General features: G+C 36.1%; 1 protein-coding gene across 1 annotated transcript in view; it reads right to left on the bottom strand.

Moving 5' to 3' along the window:
- Agps (alkylglycerone phosphate synthase) overlaps positions 1–13153 on the bottom strand; it is a 99756-nt gene that overhangs the window by 27288 nt on the left and 59315 nt on the right. Inside the window, exons 13-16 of the mRNA XM_032903522.1 lie at positions 10259–10335; positions 8220–8332; positions 2572–2641; positions 119–180 (exon numbers count right to left, since the gene is read on the bottom strand). Of these exons, the coding sequence (XP_032759413.1) occupies positions 119–180; positions 2572–2641; positions 8220–8332; positions 10259–10335 (322 nt within the window). The remainder of the gene's footprint in view (positions 1–118; positions 181–2571; positions 2642–8219; positions 8333–10258; positions 10336–13153) is intronic.

Genomic DNA, 13153 nt, shown 5'->3' with positions numbered 1-13153 from the left:
TTCACTGTTTCTTATAAAGCAATTTAAACCTTCCTTACCCATACACAGATAAATTGCATATCCACATAATGCATCAATTATAAAGTATATCAGAGTAAGTCCTTTTTTTAGGTTTTACCTGTCCCAAGGAGCAGAAGTCTCAAAAGATTCTCCTACTACATAGTATTCCAAACCCAAATCCTGTAAAGACACACAAAAATCATGAAATTACAAATGATGCAGTAATTAATAAAACCACTAGAATCTCTGGCAGTTATTAGTAATGTGTCTCTGATAATCTAACCTGTTCTTTGTCTCATAAGAAGAAAGTTCCCAAGTGTGAGATGACCTCTCTGAAGCCTTGTCTGTTGCTCTCCAACAGACTCAGCAGCAAATGAAGTAGCTGACAGAAAGGAAACTCAAATATTTCTTTAGTGAATGGAATCTATCGTGGAAGCTTTTCGTATGTAGAAAAGATTAGAGAATAGATTTGTAGTGGCCAAAGTAGTAAAATAGCCAATATAAAAAGAGTAAAACAGCCACTTAAAATCTGCTAAGTGCCGGGAAGACACACCTACTGATCTAAATGTGTGCTCAGTGGTACACACCCATTTGTCTGGGAATCACATCCTGTGACAGTAGGAATGTGTGCTAGAAAACAGATTTGAAGTTCAAAGTAAGTAGGACTGGTGAGGCAGCTCAGCAGGAAAGGCAGATGTGTGTTCTATGTAAAAATAAAGTAAATTTGGGGAGAAAGATCCATAAACTTGCTTTTTGGCTTGGCCTCAAAATTAGCAAGCACCTTAAAATAGGATATTTATTCTAAATACATCAGACTGTGCTTATTACAGGTGCATTAATTTTCTAGAATTCTGAATTCAGTACTGTGGGAAATAAACCTATCAATATATATCCCTCAATATACTCAGAGAAAACACTTCATTTTATAGACTCTCAAGTATTTCTTCTAGGAAGATCCTAAAATAGAGACAATCTACACAGGTGTCCCTTAGTCATCTACCCCTTCATAATCTGCACTCTCCTCACCAGGGTTTCGAACACAGGGAATGTGCAATCAGTCTGCTTTCCATGTGAGAACCTGGGCTGGGACACTGACTAATCATTACAATATGAAAGCAGACCTTAAGGGGTTGGGGATTTAGCTCAGTGGTAGAGCGCTTGCCTAGGAAGCGCAAGGCCCTGGGTTCGGTCCCCAGCTCCGAAAAAAAGAACCAAAAAAAAAAAAAAAAAAAAAAAAGCAGACCTTAATGAGGATGAGGTATTCTAAAATGAAAACATGTTGTGTTTTTTGAGAATAATAATTTAAAAAGTATGTTTTTATAAATGTTTCCCTCAAAACAATTTCCAACTAGAAAACTAGAAATTTTATCTCTTGGGAAAGTCAAATTTTCACTATGGAATCCAGCATATCTTTTTAAATAAAATCATTAAAATTACTAAAAATTAAACTTTAAAATAAATAAGTAAATAAAAATAACTTCAATCAGAAAACTTGAGTCTGTGACAGCCAAAACTGGAAAAGATAAAAATGAATATATGAAAAACTAGATTCTCAAAAGGCTGGTTTTATAACAGTGACCACAACAGACATAACATAAGTATGAACAGTGAAGCCTCTTGTAAACAGAGTGCACAGTAATAAAGTTGTATGTTTGAACACACAAGTTCCAGACTTCTGTAGTCATCTCCCCCACTGGCAAACACATGACTACTTGGAATCAAGTAACAATTTTTAAAGAAAAGATTAAAAACGGGCTGGGGATTTAGCTCAGCGTAGAGCTTACCTAGGAAGGAAGGCCCTGGGTTGGTCCCCAGCTCCAAAAAAAGAACAAAAAAAAAAAAAAGAAAAGATTAAAACGTCTAAATCTTTAAGATGGATTATAAATCAAGTGAAGGCTGTTGTTATACAGGACACCTCGACTCCAACCCAAGTAATGTTAAAAGAGGCACACTCGGCTTTCAGCCACAGGCTGGCTCCATTTATAAAAGGCAGAAAGACATTACATTGCCTACATTTTTCAAAAGCACATACAAAACATCTTAAATGAGCTTCTGAAAAGTCACAGCACATCAGGGTTCAAGTAAAAATGATACACTAAATTACAGTAGCTTAAGACTTATGAAAACAAGGCAATTTTATCCATTCTAAGCAACAAACAAACAGCTCAAAAAACAAAAAGTCAATGTGGTGGTCTGAATGAGAATGGCCCCCAAGGCTCATACATTTGAATGTTTGGTCTCAGTTCATAGAACCGTTTGGGAAGAATTAGGAGGAGTGGCCTTCTTGGAGGAGATGAACCACTGGGGTAGTCTTTCAGGTTTCAAAAGTCCATGCCATTCCCAGTCTGCACTCCTGTCTCCTACTTGTGGATAATGAGGGAGCTCCCAGCTACTGCTCCAGTGCCTGCCTGCCTGCCTGCCGCCATGTTTCCTGTCATAATAATCACAGACTCTAATCCTCTGCAACTGTAAATTAAATGTTTTCTTTTATAAGATGCCTTCCTTGGTCATGGTGTTTTGTTGCAGCAATAGGAAAGTAATTAAGACAGCCAGTGAAGAAATAGAACTTACACGCATGTATGCAATGACGTAAGTCAGCAAATAACCCCTCTGCCCATTATCTTCTCCAGCAGCCAGACCACTGTAAACAAGGAACAAACCGTCAATATAATTTAGGTGAAGAAATAAAAATAAAAAAGCCAAACTGATAACAACATCTCAAAATAACTGCTCAACAGATTAAAATGTTATACTCATTTTATCTTAATCTTACTAACCATGATGTACCAGTTATCAAGAGAATAGCTAGAATAATAACTGAAAACATTTAAATATTACTGCTTAGTCACCTGACTTCACACTTTTATCCTCTGAGCTAAATGAACTCATGATCCCTACTAAATGTACCTATCTTAAAAGAGCAAAGAAAGTACTACTAATAAAAATGAATTCAGATGAACTCAGCCTTCACAAAACACGATGTTTTATCCTTATTTTATGCATATCAGCTCAGTATCCCTCATCTGAATATGAACTCTGAGATGCTACAAGGTTCAAAACATTCTGCTGCTAACAGAATGACACAGTGGACAGGTACACGAGGATTTTACCCAGAAGGCTGCATAAAAACTAGGTATACCAGAAATACTCTATAAAATTAACTCCAGTTTATTTACATAAAGTGAACAAATCAATGCTAGGCTTAAACACATGGCTCACCCTCAAGGTATCTCATTAAATAAATGGAAAATAGATAAGGATTTGGAAAATTCTGAAACCAGAAACGCTTTGGTCCTAAACATGAGGGATTCTGAACCATCATTAGATTTTTATTCTGAAACTCACATAGTCTCATATATAAAAATGTGTGGTTAGTGACTAGGAATTTCCAAATAACAAGAAGTTCTCAAACACACGATACTTAGCTCATGGGACTCATTGTTTAAACTAGAGATAAACACATAGAAATTCATAATGCAGATGCAGAACAGTACAGAAACAGCACCTCAAACCTTAATACTGTGAGTGTGCAAATTAACTCGCATTCTGAAATAGTTGTATCCAGAGAAACCGTGTTAGGTGATTTAGTAAGAATTAATTTATATATCATAAAAATCTCATCCTAGTTTTCTGGTTTGCCAAAGTTCTTATTTTAAAAGACAATGAATAAGGATTTGGAGAACTGGCTTTGCTGCTCTGGCAGAGGACCAGGGTTTAGTTCCAGGCAATCACATGGTGACTCACACCATCTGTAACTCTAGCGTCAGGTGTGTTCTATAATCACCTATAACCCGTGCTTCTGATCTCTTCTGCTCGATTACAAGGTATGCTTGTATGCAGGTAAAACATTCATACACATAACAAAAGAAAATAATCACAAAACATTTTAAAAGATAGTCAATGAATACTGCTTTCTCCTACCTTCAGAAAATAGGTTTTATTTATACTTTTTCTATTATCAGACAAAAGTTACATGGACATGCAGGAGAAATCTGCCTTTAGAATCTAGCCAGACTCAACGGAAGATGGAAAGAACTGCCAGAGCAGCTCTAGTTTACAATCTCTTAAGACTGGGGCAAAGGAAGAGCGCCATTTTATAAGCACAATGCCAATGAACCAGCAACATACAGCTCAAGTCCAATGACTCAAAGCAAAAAGTTAATTCTGGGTTGGATGTGAGGTTGAGGCAGAGAGACAAATAAAGTTATAGAACCACAAAATTATTATGTCAAGGACTTAGAGGGATGCAGATGGGCTCCTAGCTTAAGTAGACACCAAAAATGAAGTCAGGCTCTGGGGCTAATGAGAAGAAACAGTATAGAGCTAGAGAGTAAAGCAGTTCCCACAGGAGCTGGTAGTACAGAGGAAAGAATGTGAAGAAGCTTTGAAACGGGGTGAGCCAAGTGTGTGTATGCGGGGGGAACAAGCCTGCCTACTTCACTGGATGAGGTTACTTGGTAATAGGGGATCCAGTGAGGAAACATACCCATAGACACATGCCTTTTTAAAATCTGAAGAGGCTGGAAAAAAGGCTCATGAGGTACAAGAGCTTGTTGCCCTTGGAGGGGACTAGAGTTTGGCTGCCAGCACCCACACTAGGTCACTTAGAACCGCTTGTACCTCTAACTCTAGATAAACTGCCACAAGGCTTCAGTGGGCACCAAGTGCACATACACACTGGACACACACACAAAGACATAAATAAGAATTTAAGGGGCTGGGGATTTAGCTCAGTGGTAGAGCGCTTACCTAGGAGGCGCAAGGCCCTGGGTTAGGTCCCCAGCTCAAAAAAAAAAAAGAAAAAAAAAAAAAAAAAAAAAAAAAAGAATTTAAAATAAAATTTAAAAAATCACAAGTAGGAATAACAACAACTACTACAATTTTTTAAAAATCCTGTAATTGGATATCCATCCTATATTCATAAGCCCTGAAAGAGAATAAAGGGCAATTTGGGCTTAACTTTTTATAAATCGTAACTTTTCTAGTAAATTTATCTTTTGGAGTCTTTCCTCATTTTTTTTTTTTTGGTTTGGGTTTTTGTTGTTCCTGTTGTTTCAGAACTGTTAATTTAGCCAAAACCAAATTAAGATACAATATGCAAGCAATCATAAAACTAAAAAATAAAACTATTGATTTTGTAACCATTCAAAAAAAATTATAGTTACATTCAAATTGCTTTATTTCTAAGTTGAAGTCCATCAACTACTACTTATTCTCACACATTTCAGACATCCTTCGCAAGGTTCTTAAACATATTTAAAGAAGGAGCAGGTAGCTTAACAGATAGGAAAGCCACACTCTCATTTTAGGTTAAAGGGTCATTTGGCCAAACTAATCCCTCCCATGCTGAATTATATCACACAACTTAAGAGCACTGTAAAATAATGGTAAGGAACTGCCCTACATCCCATGGGAACTGTCAAGCATCTGTCCTGACGACTGACTGTGAGGCTCACGTAGCTCCTAGACAGTACAGTGTTTTACCAGCAAACATGGAGAAACAACCAAAGGCTGGTTCCTTAGCATCTGGCTCTTACGTCCACTGGGTCATTGGTGTTGAGACTCAATAGGTGCTGGAGTGAGGGCACAGGGAGGCCGACCGGGTACATTAACAGATAAAACAGTCTACATGATGGGAGGATGCCACTTGAAAACAGTCAAGTTTAGCTAACGAGTAATAAGAACACAAGACAAAAAAGAAAGGAAATAAAGGATGGATTAACAATGCCCTAATCAAAAACAAAATGCACAAGCACAACTGACATATGAAAACGTTAGCAGAAAGAAGTGTGGTGGTGCCTTCCTCCCGCTTGATGCACAGAGACATGAGTGCAGACTCTGAGATGGCACAGCAGCATTCAAGCCAGAAAATACCCACAAGTCTTTAGTAACTGTGACAAAACTCATGTCTACTGAGAACAAGAAAGCCAGAAAACCAAGACAATGTATTTCTAAGTAATAAAAATCAAAATAGCCCCTAGTCATTTTCCTAATAATGACCTGTATCGATCAAACACAGATTTATATATTTAATGCGAGCAGTTAGACAGACACACTAGAAGAACTTAATTTTAAGCAAGAAGTAAATCCAGCAAAAAGAAACGGAGTCTCCAATCCTAGTCAAGGCCTTAGCTGCTCTTTTCTTTAAATTGATCCCATTAATGAAACCTATTTTTAATAGATAAATTTGATATATATTTACTTAAAAGTAAGCAAGATTATTACAATTGTCCAAAATTATCTTGAGAAGGTTGAACTCTCAGACATGATTCACTTTTTCTTGTAAATGAAATTTCTTGTGGGGAAAATAAAACTGGCGTTAGCAACATTTATAACAGTTGGTAGCTCAAATAAAACTGATAAAGTGGCTCTGATAAAGACTTAAAGGTTAAAATATAACTTCTCAAATAAAATAATAATTAGGAAGAATAGAGCAGGAAAAAAAATCAGGAAAAAAATTGAGTGTCATTAACTCATTTAAAAAGTTGTTTAAATCAAACACAAGTAGCTTGTCCTAAGTCTTACAAAATCTACGTGTGAGGTAAAACAGCCCCTTTTCATCACTAGCCTTCAGCATTACAATTGGTGAATGTGGTGCACTACTGTTACTAGTCATCTTCAGCTGCCCTCTGGACAGCGATGAACAGCATGACTCCCACAGCTGTCCCCGAGGGGATGGGAGAAGACGGAGGTGGACCTAAGCAAATTAACCGCATATCCTACAACTCAAACGTTATAGCAAAATGCTCTTTCCCGTTTCATCTTAGTACTTCCGAAATTTTAGATATTCAATTAAATATTTTACATAAGGATCATTTCCCAGGGTTTGTTGCTGTTTTAATTTTGTTTTGTTGTTGTTTTGGCTGAGAACAAGAGTAAATATATAAATAAAAAAATTTAAAACTTCAGTTTCTAATATTTCAGGCTATAGCAAATACAGAAATTTTTTCAGCTTAAATATCCTTTCTCACTAGTACTTTTTTTTAAAGGGAAAAAAGTCTTTTAGTAAATTATGTTTGTATTCTATATTACTTAGAAACTGGAAAAATATACAATTCAAAAGCCAGAGAGGTTTAAAATCCATTTAGACATTCAGTCTATCTTAGAACTTTAGCAATTCAAGAAAAAAAAGTTAACAGTAACAACCATGGAAAATTAGAGAAAAGAGAGGTAACTTTAAGGAAATAAAACGTTGCATTTTATTAGAAAATTTTAAGGAAATAGAATTTTAAGGAAATTAAAATTCTGCTTGTAGTTTCAGAATAGAGCCATCATAAAAGAGGGATTTATTTCCAATGTTCAAAGACAGTGCCTAAGAAAGTAAAATGTAAATCTAACATTAGACTGTTTCTCACTCTAAGACAGTATTTTATTTTAATACTAATTTCAAACAGATATAAAGAGCCATGTTAACATATACATAAGTTGCGACATTGTAAAGCACTTATCCTCAACTTAAGTGAGTTTAAGACAAAAGAGAAAGGAAGAAAGGTAAGTCTTTATGGAGTTGAGAGCTAGCTTAATGTTAGGTCTGCCCTAAACCCTGGACAAATGGGAAAGGCTGGGTCAGAGACTGGCTGTTGACTTCTGCACCTGAGAAGGGAGGGGGGAACACGGCCCTGACAAATGGCAGATCACTGAGCTCTCACCCATCAGTCTTACAATCCATCAAGCAGACAGAAACCACCCTATCATTATTCAGTTCATTATAGATGCAAAGTGTTTTCTGTTTCTTTATACCAATGTAAAATAGTTAAGTGACAGGGGGTGGAGTATAGATAATTTATCAAATACCACAGACTAAACATAATTTCCTTCTAAAAACACACTAGCAGCATGCTTTATATATGAAGAAGTAACCTGACAATTTTGCCTCATTCTTACACAATAACACATCACAAAACTGTCATTCACACAAAAATCTAGGAAAAACAAAATATTTAGCACTGTATAACACATATACATTACATATGTAAAATTAGGTAAAAGTAATGCATCGTTCCTACAAATCTAACATTATATAATAAACAGACACATTGTATATATGTATAAAATTAGGTCAAAGCAACAAACCATTCTTCCTATAAATTTTGGAGTAAAAAAATTAAGCTTCTGTTCATAAATTAAGATTAGAAATCAGAAATGCTGACACATGTAAACTGTATGAAGCCACCACACCTTTAGCACACTTCCTCTTGGTTATAAACTATAAGCCATACCCAAATTTTGCTGCGATGTCATACACTTGTTTTTCATGCTGAAGAACCTTCTCACGATCTCCCTCGAACAGTAATGTGGCTACGCTTATTTGATTTGGATCAAATCCTTTAAACTACGAAATATAAAATAAAATCTTATTATTACAGGGAAGCCAGTAAAACAGTAAACAGAAATATATTTTGCTCTTTGCTTTTTGATTTGGCCTCAATTACAGCAGCCTGCTAAATAGTGAGCTTTGAAGCTTTCCACTCCCATTCACAAGAGCGCCTGATGCAGGTACTGACTGCCGGGAGAACAGCTCATCGGTGAGCACTCGTCTGGCCTGCACAAAGCCCAGGGCCTGATGCCCAGCACTACAGGAACACAAGAAACTGAGGTGTATGAAATACATCATATTTCAAAACGCACCCTGGTATTATAAATACCTACTGACATAATAATACAACAGGCAGCCTGCCCGAACTTTAACTGTCATTGAAAAAACCAAACACAAATTACAACACAGTAGAGCAAAGCAGCTGGTTGGAGCTAACAACATCTCTACAAACCAACTGTGACATCACATAACATTACCAGAAAAGACCTCGTGTGTGCAGAGAACCAAAACTAATTTTAAAGAGAAATATGTAAATTCACTATGGAAAAAAGATAACACAGATGCTCCTGGATGCATGAATTATTTCAAATTTGCCAATACTTATCCAAATTGATACACTAGAATATTCCAATTATAATAAAAATCCCAGTGGTCATTTGAAAAGTACAAATCTGTAAAATTTTTCTATAATAATGAACAAACATGTGATGGTGGTAACAAAGGAAATTCCAAATAATAAAAGCAAAAAACAAGATTATATCTTTTTAACTTTTCAAAACCAAAACAGACACTGTTACAAAGCATTAGAAACAGTGTCAAAGTGGGGTCTTCTAGGGTAGTATTGCATGTAACAAGATGCCTTAGGCATCAACTTAAAAAGAAGCAGGCATTAGTCACAGTCACTAGTATGGACACAAGGGTCAGCAACAGGGGAGGAGAAGGAGGTAAAGATCAATCTAGATCTTCCTCTAACAGTAAATGATCAAATAAAACAAAAATAACAACACACACAATAAACAAAAACAACAACAAAAACCAAGCACAGCAAAACCCTTTAACTGTTAATTAAACTGGGGAGGGATATGCTATAGCTTAATGGTAGGCCTCCCGCCTGGTGTAGGAGATTCTGAGCCTCATTCCCAGCACAAACAGAGCAAACAAGAACAGAATGGGGGTTGGCGTGTGACAAGCTCCTGAACATACTAGAAGAGAAAGTGTTTTCTCAACTTAGAAGCCACAAGTCATAAGAAAATACATAAATTTGAATCCATGACATCAAAAAGAAAAAAACTATTAAAAAGAGAGGTGCTTGATTGGAAAAACACTATTTACAAACTCCATGCAAAAGGCACCTGATAATTCCATTACTCAAAGGGTGTGTAATAAAGCACAGTGAAAACACACGTTACTGTGTCTAACACAAGAACATATTTAACTAATTTACACAAGTTATACCATGAAAAGATGGAGGTTGGTTCCATCTCTCTAGAATTTCAAGAAGTGTTACCTAATTACAGCAAACAGTAACAAAGCCTCATGGCTACAACAACGAATGGCATGTTAGTGCCATGGTGGTCCATGCTGACACACACTGTTGCCATGGTGATACACACTATACAAAGTTCTCAGGAAACAAAGGTTAAATGAGTAAATGAACCTGCCCTCATTTCACGTCTCAGCACAACTGTAAAGAAAAGAAAATTCAAGCTACAGAAAATGTGGCCAGCTAGAGACTGCTCAATGCAGGTCTGTTTTCAGACTAGAGAGTCAGGGACTAAGACTTTTGAAACCAAACGGTTCAGTTGCTAACATACCTGCTCCAACATAAAACACAACACAACATGGAAAAAAAGCCCTTTGGGAGGTTTGTATGGGGAGAAGGCAAAAAGAAAACTCATGTCCAATACATGTATAATTTTAGATTTTTTTCTTTAGTCTTACCTTTGTAATATAAAACTTTTTTAATCCATCCAAAAATGACGTAAAAATAGAGGAGACCTGAGGTTTAAGAGCATGCCCTAGGAAGGGAAAAGTTTACAGTTTAAATTAATAGCAAATTACATGTTTTTGAATGGAAAGATGACTTTAAATTTAGTATCCTAAGGAAAGCGAGTTGTCACAGTTGTGAGTTATATGGATGTTTATGAAGATCTTTTACCTCTACATTCTTTCAGATGGGACAATGTTTGTTTTTCAGTCAGATTCCCACATGTAACTAATACTATACATAACTTCAGTTATCTTTCAATGGTACGGTTTACACACAATAAAACCACCTCATTAATTTTTATTTTAAGAACACCCAGTAGTGGCTGGTTTTGCTATTATTTTTTTTTAATTATACAGAAACCAGGCAGAACTATAACCAAATATGGAATCCATGTAAAGTTTAAAGTTGTTTCTTAATTAATTCTTAACTCATCCAGAATTCTTAGCATAAAACTAGCAATTGTTTCCTTAATCACACTCAGGGAGTTAAAATTGCCAAACTGTGGCATTTCAGAGCCTGCTCAATTAACATCGCTGCTGCAGATTAAGCCTAATTGAATGAGAACCTTCTACTGTCTTCTCATCATTTCAAAGAGAAGCAGCTTCTCAGCTCTGGGGATGACTCCAGTCAAGGCCCTCATCTGGCCTCAGTGCTAAGAGCCCAATTCAGAAAAGCATGCCATCCTGTTGATGCAGAATTTTAAAAAAGAATCAAGTACTTAGCAAACCTAAAATTGTCTTCAAATAAAGTTTTTTTTCTAGTCGTCTAAGGTTGAGGATTCTAAAGTATAAGATCTTCCTTTAAAAGAAATGCAAACGGCAAACTAGCTATTTCTAAAACAACCAAGGCCAGTCTTTTGTGCCAATCCATCTATTTAAGTGAGAGTTTTAATATGTAATGCTTACTTGCTACATTTTTGCTAATTGTAGTAAGGAAAGTAGGTTAGAGAAATACTTAGTAAACTAGGTCTTATGTAGAGACTAAGAGATAGCTATCCCTGCTACAGCCGAAACAGTGGGGAGAGAGAGAGAGACGGACAAACAAAGAAGTGAAGGTGGGGCGGACGGAAGCGAACCCAGCAGTGTCCCTGAGCCCCGAATCCAAAGCAGATGTGTTTAGGAACTTTTCTTTCCCGAAAGATTTTATAAATGTTTCTCCAGGACAACTATGCTTTAAAAAATAATTTTAGCATTTTATAAACTTGGAAAAAGCGCATCATCAGAATGCTCACCTTTTTTTTTTTTTAACCAATTAGGACCTACCCTATATTAATAACAGAAAATAAACACATAAACATTGTTGAGCTACGCCTGGGGGCTCAGGGCTGTAATCCCCGATATTCAAGGGGGATGAAGCAGAAGAATTCAAAGTTCAAGGCCTACCTGAACTAAAACTGAGTTCGAGGCCGGCCTGGACAACTTGAGCTCTTGCCTCAAAAAGTAAAAAGAGAGCTGAGCTATCACTCAGTGGGAGATGTTTGCCTAGCAAGCCTGAACACCAGTACCACTAAGGTACTGAGTATGCCTTTCCTGCAAAAGACTTAAATTATGCTTTATACAAGTCTTCAAATCCATTTATCTTTATACAATGAATGAGAACTCCAAATGTTCTAATCCCGTGTAAATAAGCCTTAAGGATACACAATCACCTTATTCTACTGACTCTGATGGGCACCTTCCCATTACAATGATGGAAATCGGCCACATCTATCCACAATAATGAATTAAATCAATTATAATAAAAGTGATACTAACTTTAGATGGGTTGACCATTAATAATAACTTGAAGACGTCACTATCTTCTATTTTTTATTTTTGGAGTTTCTCTCTTTTATTTAAAAGCAGTGTTTCATTACCATTTACAAAAGGCTGAGGCAGGGCCTCTCCTTTGCTAAGAGTTTATAAAAGCCAGCGATGATCAATAATTTATACACATGGAGAGTAATACAAAAAATAATGAATAAAAGCTAAAGATCTAACTACTCCAACCTTCACAATTCCAGCTATTTGATAACAGTATAACCCAATGAATACTGTATGGTCTGAAAGCTACTATACAATATGATTCTTGAGGAGGAGGAAGAAGAAGAGGGAGAGAGAGGGCACTATATTTTTTTTTTTTTTCATCAAGTTACTGATGCCTACCACACTATTATATGCTAAATATATTTTGGTTAGTGTGCTTTATCTTTATAATAAATTATTTTTTAAATTTCTTAGTCAGAAAGTATTAGCATTGATTAGCAGACAGTATCAATTTCATGGTAGTAGGTTAATTCATTTAAAGGGATTTGTTAACAGTGTATTTCTAAAGTGATCTGACACAGATAAGCACAGAGCTTTGAAATCAAGCAAACTGAGTTTGATCACAACTCTCTACCACTCACAGCTTATAGACTCATCTCCGTGAAGAGCAGCTAAAAGGTGGTATATGAGAAATTGTGATATTATCCTTGTTCTCAGCACTGTGCCACAGCTACCTAGGAGTCCTTTACTCTATTTTGCCAGTTCAATGATTAATTCAACCAACACCTAAATGTACGTGCGATGTGATAAGGGCAGGAGATATAGAAACATAAAACTATTCCTTAAATTTGAGAAGCCTCATCCATAAAGTAAAATACGTGGATCATGTCAAAATACTGAAAATAGATCATTTCAGTATACTGTATTAAGGGTTGAACCAGGAGAAATAAAAAACTGAAAATATTATAATTAATAATAAGCCTTATACCTCATTAACCATATGACATAAACATTCATCAATCAGCAACATGGCTGGTGCAGGATACTGGATGATACTTGCTGTGCTAAGAATTACTCTTTTAATTGCTTAATCATGAAGCC

Source organism: Rattus rattus, chromosome 5 (genome assembly GCF_011064425.1).
Source record: "Rattus rattus isolate New Zealand chromosome 5, Rrattus_CSIRO_v1, whole genome shotgun sequence".
Lineage (NCBI taxonomy): Eukaryota > Metazoa > Chordata > Mammalia > Rodentia > Muridae > Rattus > Rattus rattus.
The sequence above is the reverse complement of the archived record's forward strand: the minus strand, read 5'-3'. Positions and strand labels throughout refer to the sequence as shown.